General features: G+C 40.9%; 1 protein-coding gene across 1 annotated transcript in view; it reads left to right on the top strand.

Moving 5' to 3' along the window:
• The first annotated feature begins 2,401 nt into the window (after positions 1 to 2,401).
• LOC108428398 (calcium-independent phospholipase A2-gamma-like) overlaps positions 2,402 to 9,543 on the top strand; it is a 28,136-nt gene continuing 20,994 nt past the window's right edge. The window contains exons 1-5 of the mRNA XM_017699350.2: positions 2,402 to 2,566; positions 3,469 to 4,788; positions 5,339 to 5,488; positions 7,418 to 7,569; positions 7,663 to 7,757. Coding sequence (XP_017554839.1) covers positions 3,553 to 4,788; positions 5,339 to 5,488; positions 7,418 to 7,569; positions 7,663 to 7,757 — 1,633 coding nt within the window. The 5' untranslated portion in view covers positions 2,402 to 2,566; positions 3,469 to 3,552. The remainder of the gene's footprint in view (positions 2,567 to 3,468; positions 4,789 to 5,338; positions 5,489 to 7,417; positions 7,570 to 7,662; positions 7,758 to 9,543) is intronic.

Raw genomic sequence — 9,543 nt, 5'->3', positions numbered from 1 at the left:
CATTCGTGCCGCTGTTTCAGACACACACACACACACACACACACACACACACACACACACACACACACACACACACACACACACACACACACACACCATCTAAACCGTTTATTCTTCTGGGTTGCAATGGGATGCTGGAGCCAATCCCAGCTGTCCTTGGGTGGAAGGCAGGATACACCACGGATAGGTCGCCAGTCCATCGGAGGGCAGACAGACAGATGCGGTTTCAAACTTAATTGAATGCAAAAAAGTATGTAATTAATACAGTGTAAATTATGTAACCCCCAGTGACCAAACCATTGATTTTATTGATGACATTTTTTCAATATATTTTAGATTTCAAAATGAATCCATGGGTTGTTATAATTTTGCAACAGCAGGACTCTTACAGGCCTCTGAACATCACAGTTTTCTTAGTTGCTTAAATGCTATAAAACAGTTAACACATGACTATAAACAGAGCGTTGCTGACCAAAATAATGCTTCAAACCTCCACCAAACACTCAACACAAAAGTAAAATTTCCCATTAAACACTACAGCTGACTGTCAAAGTGAATAAATTATTCTATAAATTACTAAACACTGATCAAAAATACAGCTTTCAGTTTCACAGGTTTCAGCCTTCATGTGTGCTGTACACTGTGTGCACAATTATTAAGCAAGTCTTATTTTTGAGGATTATTTTTATTAATGACCAACTACAGTGCTCTCGGTTAATCCAAAATATTAATAAACCTCAAACATGAATGTTTAAGAAAGTAAAAGTGAGGTTTTATATCTATATGTGCACAATTATTGGGCAGCTATTATTGTGCAGAATTATTACGCAGCTAAATGAAAAACACATTTTCCCATCTCACTTTTTTATTTTCATCTGTTCGAGAGAATTATAAACACATTTTTATGGATTACCATTCAGCAGCAGATAAACTGTGGAACTGTGGATTGAGTACTGTACGCTGTAGTGTTAATATACAGTGGTGGTGATCGGAAGGTGGAAATCCTTTTTGTGTTTTATTGTAAAGCGCTTTGGTTTTAAATGTGCTATATAAATAAAATTTACATACTTACTTACTTACTACTACACATCCTTCTGCTGACAAATACTATCTCATGCCCCCTGTTTGTCATGCTGTATTTAATATTTTCACATTTTTGTCCCTGACTATGGAAGGTTCTGAATATCTCCAGGGAAATCCTTTTTATTTGATTTTTTTTAGTGGATGAGGGGTGTGCAGTAAGTTCCAATGAAACATATGTTTATGGCATCTCTGATAAAATCAGTTGTCTGGCTGCTTCACAATCTTTAGACACATCTGTCATTTTAAAACCTGTTTTTAAGAACGACGGTCTTACCTGTTACCAGTTTCTCATCTGAAAGACATTTGTCTAAGACCTTTTTTTTTAAAATCAATGGCAGCATCAGTAATTGTGTTGTTCGTGTGGTTACTAAAGGTATTTATAACCATGAGAGTATATTTTCTATAAGCTGTGCTTTAATTTCTTTCTGTTTCCTTTTATTTTGCACAGTTGGCCAATGAAATTGTGTTTTTCTGTGAGATCTGTGTTAATTGTTCTCTACAAGTACAGAAGTGTCCTTTTACAAACTTACATACACTGATCAGGCATAACATTATGACCACCTCCTTGATTCTACACTCATTGTCCATTTTATCAGCTCCACTTACTATAAAGGTGCATTTTGGAGTTCTACAATTACAGACTGTAGTCCTTCTGTTCCTCTGTGTACGCACTTTTTTACTGTTCTTCAGTGGTTGGGACCCCCATGAACCCACACAGAGCAGGTACTATTTGGGTGGTGGATCATTCTCAGCATTGAACAACACTGGCGTGGTGGTGGTGTTAGTGTGCGTTATGCTGGTCCGAGTGGATCGGACTGCAGTGCTGCTGGAGTGGATGGACTTTCAATTGTAGAACTACAAGGTGCACCTATATAGTAAGTGGAGCTGATAAAAAGGAAAATGAGTTTAGAAACAAGGAGGCGGTCATAATGTTATGGCTGATCGGTGTATGTAAGTTTGTAAAAGGACACTTCTGCTTTGCTTCGAAAATGACAATGAAGATTAATTTGACCCCAGTTTCATTAAACGTTTTCAGCAAAAACTGTAAAATATAGTGTAGTAGTATAAAGTGTAGCGTGTTCCTACATTGTTAATGCCATTAAAGGAGGTAAACACCCAGCAAAGATTTTCCTGCAGCTTGTGTTCAGACTACTCGGCTCCGATTGTAATCAATGTGCAAGGCGATTTAAAGTCAGTGCGGTTGTAAAGCTGCTGTTGTCCGTTTAAACCAATCAGCATTAACCTCTGATATCACGAGCCGCTGATTAGCCAATGGCGTTCTCGGAAAGAACCACGTGATCTTTGTTTTCCATGACTGTCCGGTGAACGCTGTCAAGTCGAACGACCTCAACAGCAGAAATGTGAAGTCAGTCGCCTTTTAGCGCTTTTAACACACCGTTAGCGACGTCCCTCGGGTCTGTGTCTTTAGACTGTGCTCTGAACGTCAACAACACCGCCATGTGAACCTGAAGGATACGTGAAGGTGTGTGCTAGCTTGCTCGCTAACTGGCCTGTGTGTGTGTCGCTGCCGCCGCCTGCCTGACCGGTGAAAGCTGCTGGAAAGTAGCGGAGGGTTAACGTTAGCTCACTCTGTGGATATACGATTGATTTACTTTACAGCCGTGTTAACTGTGGTATCTGTTTTTTCGTGAGTAGTTAACCTACGCTGTAACTTGTTTTTTAAAAGCTTCATGTATAAGCTACCTTTTCTGAAGTGAGCTGGCTCAGTGGTGGCAGTGCTAGAAATAACGGTAACGGGAGCTTCCCGTGGACTTTTAATTGAACACAGTTTAGTCCTATGGGCTCTTTGAACTTAGTAGCGCGTGGTAACGTTAGTTAGTGACAAAGGAAGGCTAGCTAGTCAATAGCTGTCACGTAGTTATAGCTGTAGCGTTTCATCTGTGTAGCTATCAGCTGACAGCCAACTGACAGCCGAGTCCCCGAGTAACGTTTAGCTAACCTAGCTAGCTATCAACCAAAACGTAACGTTTAAATCAGGTAGTATCAAAGCACGAAATGCACTGTTGTTTATAGTTAACCTACACAACACTAGCAAAACGCCGTCTCTTTAAGGTATGTTAGCAAAAACTAGTACAGCACATGGAATGATCTGGAAGGGGATCCAGTTAGAGTTCACCAACCTCGTACTACACGGAACCGATACACAAGGACATAGTCCAAAAATGTGCGCTGTTGAATAATTGACCAGTAATAAGAAAGGCCATGGAGTTATTCCACCTTGTTCTTCTGTATGTAAAACTAATATTTGTGCGTGTAAATGCTGTGGAACATACTATTGTATATTATTATGAATGTGTCCTCAGTTTTTCACTTTTTCAGAGTGAAGAATTGACATCTAGCTAAATTAGTGTTTTTTTTTTACAGGCATATTTATGTAAATATGAGGATGCATCTTTCAGGTCAAAAAACATTGGACCTCCCAGATGTCAGCCTCCTTGAGCAGAAACCATGACTTTTAGATGGGTTCCAGATTCATACGTACAGTCCCTGAACAGGGCTGTATACTTGTGGCACACGCAAGGCCAGTGTGTTGTGAACGTCTCTTTCCATCCACTATGTAATCCACCCTGTCGACTTCATGTCAAAAGGCCCTTCAGCTACAGAGAAAGCTACCATATATGGAAGCACGTCCACATCCAGAAGAGCACAATTTGGAAGGTGTGTCCCTGCAAAGCCAGCTCCCTCAGGCATAAAATTCTGCTGTACACCAGGATTTCCAATTTCAGTACCTCAACCTGTCTTGGGTCCACTGACCTGAGCCATCGCATGTCACGACTGAAGAGCACTTTGGAGTCTGTCTCAAAAGCTGTGAGTGGGACACAAGCAGAGATTTCCTCCAAGATAGCACGGCTTAAACGCAGTGCCAGCCAGGAGGAGAGAAAGAGTAACACAAGTGAAGAGGCAGCACCCCTAAAGGATCAGAAAAATGGATCAGCTTTGGCAGCTACACCTACACTTGTACCTCAGCCTTCATCATTGGCTCCAACCTCACCTGCAAGCTCCACCCCAGATCTTCCAGAAACACCGTCTGTCCCATATCAATACGTCCAGGATCAAAGGGAACTGAAAAACAAGAGATCTGTGGGTCATACCTCAAAAGTGAGTGGAACAGACACTGTCAAATCTTCTCAGGCTAAATTAGGAGAACCTGTATCTCACACTGGAAGCTCCACTGCATCTAAGCAGGGAACTCCACTCTTCCACCCAGGTTCTTTCAGTGTCAATCTTGGCGAAACCTACAACTACGTGGCCCATCATATCAATACTTATTTTAGCAGCCCTACTAAGAAACAAGAGAAACAAAAAGAGGCCAAGGACTGCATTGACCAGCCATCCCCTTCCATGCTTGACCAGTGCCAAAAGAGCAGTGACATGGAACCTGCCCATGTAAAGGGCCAGGCAGCAACATCTGCAGCTCTCCTGGACCCAGGGGCTCCTTCTTCTCCCAAAAAGAGCCTTGGACATTACCTAGGATACTCTGCACCTACAGTCCAGGCCTTTGTAGGGAGTTACATTACTCCTCTTGTTCCTAAATTTAGGACAGAATCAAAAAGTACACTTCCAGAAACAGATAAGCTCCTTCCTCCTGAGGATCCTGCTTCAAAACAGAAGGAATCAGCAGAGATTAAAGAGCAGAAATCTGCAGAGGAAAAGGCCAGGAGATTGCTGCTTCAAAGAGAGAAGGTACTGAGTGGTATGCAAATACATAATTGGCTGTACACAAATTTGTGACCTTTTGAGCTTTACCCATTTTTGAACATCCACTGCAGCCCGATAAGTAATATATAGACTAATTTATTCCTTTTAGAGGAGAAACATATGTCTTTTTTTATATTTTTGCTGTGCCAGAATTGTTTTATTGCCAGAATTATATTGCCTTCTCTCGTCTGTGACTGAAATATGTCAACTATAGACAGTAATTGGTGTAATGAAGTACAGTTGTCAAAAGGTATATAGTTCAGTGGAAGAAAACCCAGCTTAGAGGTTGGTCATATGCAAAGCTAATGTGACCTTTATATGTATGTGTTTATGTTCATGTGGGTGAGACTGCCTTATTGCTAAGTGCATTTCCAAGAATACTATATATTTGTTTGTATTTATATTTACTGCACTTCAGCAGTACATTCCAGTGCTCAGTATAGATGTTGGTATCTCAGCATCTTAGCTCATGATGTAACATGTCATTAGTTAATGAGATTTATGGCCTAAGCCTGTTTCTCTTTCCCTATTCCAGATCATTGCGCGGGTGAGTGTGGATAATCGAACACGAGCGCTGGTGCAAGCCCTCCACAGAGCATCGGACGTGAGGCTTTATATCAGCAGAGTAGAGGATCTGAGTTACCACTTGATGGAGTTCCCTGAGACCAGGCTAGTGGCTGTCAAGGTAAATAATTTCATTAACTCAACTTGCATGTTCCTAATATTAAATAGACAGGGATTTCCAGCTATAAATGGGGAAATACTATACTGGAAAAATGTATTTCCAGATAGAGGATCTGTGTGTATAATTGCTTTATTGTTTCAGCATTGTTAACTGCTGTCTGTTTTGCCATGTACTGTATTTTCAGTCAGGTGAAGTGAAGTTTTTATCAAGTACATTTTAGAGCTCCACAGTTCAAAAGGGCACAATACACATTTCTGCAAATGCTACCAGTTAAGGTTTGTTATCACTACAGCCTCACATAGCTTCATATCCAGAATTGCTTTTGTAACTCTCTTGCCAGTTTCAATGTATACCACAGGTCTATTAGCACACTACATTAATAATGATGGCTGACCACACAGTGAGTTAGCAAAAATATAGTCTAGTAGTGTTGTTGCCTCGCTGCATTACAAAAAAGGATTGCTTTTACACTCGAGTAGTCTCAAAAAACATTCTTGTACTTATCCTAAAATAGTTCGCAATAGTAATGTAACTCATACATGTCTAAGAACTGTGTGTGATCAGATGTGTGCAAGCTTAAAGAAGATTTGAACTGAAGGAAATTACATTTCATATGATATGGATATTAAGTTTTTTTTCTGAAGTGAAAGCAAGGCAGCTAGTGTTATGTTTATCGTCTATGTTTGGTATTCATATAATTCTCAAATGTCAGCTGAGCTGTGGGCATTATTATGGCTAGATGCTGTACCTCTGAGGTTAATGAGTGTATGTGTGTGCCTTCTGGGCTCAACTCTGGTGACATACACTGTATTTACTCACCCATCCAGATCATTGAATTCAACCACAAAGTGGCAAGCCATATAAAATCACAGTGCAGGGTCAGCGGATGTTGAGGCACATAGTGCGCAGAGGTTACCAACTTTCTGCAGAGTCAATCACTACAGACCTCCAAACTTCATGTGGCATTCAGATGAGCTCAAGAACAGCATAGAGAGCTTCATGGAATGAATTTCCAAGGCCGAGCAGCTGCATCCAAGCCTTACATCACCAAGCGCAATGCAAAGCATTGAATGCAGTGGTGTAAAGCACGTCGCCACTAGAGCAGTGGAGACGTGTTCTCTGGAGTGACTAATCACGCTTCTCCGTCTGACAATCCGATGGGTGACTCTGGGTTTGGCTGTTGCCAGGAGAACAGTATTTGTCTGACTGCATTGTGCCAAGTGTAAAGATTGGTGGAGAGGGGATTATGGTGTGGGGTTGTTTTTCCAGGAGTTGGACTCAGCCCCTTAGTTCCAGTGAAAGGAACTCTTAATGCTTCAGCAGATCAAGAGATTTTAGACAATTTCATGCTCCCAACTTTGTGGTAACAGTTTGGGGATGGTCCCTTCCTGTTCTAACATGACTGCGCACCAGTGCACAAAGCAGGGTCCATAAAGACATGGATGAGTGAGTTTGGTGTGGAAGAACTTAACTGGCCTGCACAAAGTCCAGACCTCACCTCGATAGAACATCTTTGGGATGAATTAGAGCAGAGACTGTGAGCCAGGCTGTCTCATACAACATCAGTATCTGACCTCATAAATGTGCTTCTGGAAGAATGGTCAAAAATTCCCATAAACACACTCTTTGTGGAAAGCCTTCCCAGAAGAGTAGAAGCTGTTATAGCTGCAAAGGGTGGGCCGACATCATATTAAACCATATGGATTAAGAATGGGTTGTCACTCGATTTTATATGTGTGTGACGGCAGACGAGCGAATACGTTTGGAAATACAGTGTATATATAAAGTCAACATAAACAATACAGTTGTTGATTCTTATCTTTACCTGAAGATTTGTATTTTTGGAGAGATGCTGAGTGTACAGGATGTAACTTAATGTGCATTTTTTGTTCATTTTCATTTAAATGGTATGGCCTCTTTTCTTGTCAGGAGAAGGTGATTCCATGTCTTCTGCGCCTGCGGCAAGCCAGTGATCCATCTCTAAAGGCAGCGGTCAGAGAGGCCCTTACCCTGGTGGGCTACATTGACCCTGTCAAGAACAGAGGAATACGCATATTGTCCATTGATGGAGGGGGCACAAGGTATGTACCCTAACCTTCACAGTGTGCTCAGAAGACAACAGACAGCTGAACTGCCCTTCTTACTGTTCTGCGTGTGTGCCTTTTTATTTTAAGGGGACTGGTGGCCCTTCAGACTTTACAAAAGCTGGAAGAGCTGTCAGGAAAATCCGTTTACCAGCTCTTTGATTACATTTGTGGTGTGAGCACAGGTAAGATAACTTTTTCTGGTTCTCTGTGTCTGTGTAAGTATGAAACTCTTTCAGTGAGTAATTCCATGCAGCTGTAGGCAATATATCTTTGTAATAGATTACAAAAGCTGCATGAAAGTGACTGTAAATGTACTTGCTGAGTGTCTGAGAACAATATACTGGATGCAGAATAGTATTTAATGACTCAATATCAGCATGACTTCTAAAAGTTTCTTGGATGGGTATTCTGTAGCTTGAGCTGTTAGCACCTAGTTCATTATAGATTTGCTGCACTTCAGACATACTGGTATTTAATATTATGTCTCGTGAGCTTATGTGAAGGTACATAATTTGTTGTCTTAGACAAACATCAAGTGCTTCTTGGTTGTGCAAACTGATTTATTAGCCATATTGGTTACATTAAAACGATATGAGGTATGCAGTTCCTGCATGGCATGCTGGACTTACTTGATCCTTATCAACAGAATTGAAACGTGTGTAAACGAAGGTATATTTATTAATTCTTTGAGCATCCTATATTAGTGACAAGCATGCCCTCTACATCTTGGTCATCTTCTCAATTGGGGAAAAGCGAGCACAGATTTCCCTAAAATTTGCCCAGTCTTTCCAGACTGGCTTCCACCTCCAGAAAAGAGAAATCAAGATGGACCACGTGCACCAGCCATTATCTTGATATTGCATTGGCAAAGATTGTCTGTTATTGTAATTCCCTTTATCCATTATCTTATATGATCTATTAATAAATATGCACAGAGATGATAATTATATTTATTTTGGATTTATTGTTAAAGTTGGCTAGAAATGTTTTGTTTAGGTGTGGTGTGTGTGTGCCTTGTAAGTTACATGTTGTTATGCTGTTAATATTTTATAGTCTAGTTTTATTGATTTCTTTATATTTGTAATTTAGGGAATTAATTCAGTCATTGCTTGTGGGTCACTGGAAATGCTGCTACTACTTTTACTTGTTGTAAAATAGAGGAAAGATGTTTATAATCAAAACCAGGGAAAATGATAGTATTTTCAAAAACATTTTTGCCGTAATGTAGTAAAGATCCTTAAGTCCCTGGTATAAGTGCTACATTGACACTGACCACCTGGGGGCGCTTTTCACCAACATTCAGCTTTAAGCTTTCTCAAACTATCCACTACCTATAGACTTGTTTTCTGAAATGACTGATCCAAAATGTTGTAACCACAACAGCTGGATCTAGAAGGTGTGCCTGTTTTCATCGTTCCCAGTTTCATTTTAATACTTTACTGCCAAAACCTGAATAACCCCCTGTGAGGGTACAGGATAGGGACATATGAGAGATTTTCTGTGCAAGTTACCAAACTGGCATGGTCCCAGTGCTGTGTTGGGCATGTGGGCGTATGTGGGGGACTCCGCCTTAATTCCTCTCCATGTGTCCATATAATGCATGCCACTCAGTCAGCAGTCCTGGCACGGAGCCTCAGAGTAGCAGTTGGTCATGGGAGGGGTTCCCTGGGATCAAAAGATGACATGGTGTGTTTAATTTACCTAAACCTGCTGGATACAGACAAGTAGCTTTATTTAGCAAATGCAAGCCGTTTCTGTGTTGCTCTTTTGTATGGCCATTGTTCCAGTTTTGCCATTCATAAAAATGAGCATTGCTTAGATTTGTGAGTAGATGACTGGCAACCTGTCTAGGGTGTTTCCTGCCTCCCACTAAATGAGTGCTAGGATAGGGTCCAGTAAGTTAGTGAGTGAAAGAAAGCAGTAGATAATTTACTTACATCCTTGGAGGACACATCCTTCACCAAGTTT

This window comes from Pygocentrus nattereri, chromosome 11, assembly GCF_015220715.1.
Source record: "Pygocentrus nattereri isolate fPygNat1 chromosome 11, fPygNat1.pri, whole genome shotgun sequence".
Taxonomy (NCBI): Eukaryota; Metazoa; Chordata; class Actinopteri; order Characiformes; family Serrasalmidae; genus Pygocentrus; species Pygocentrus nattereri.
This window is presented reverse-complemented; position numbering and strand designations above follow the sequence as displayed.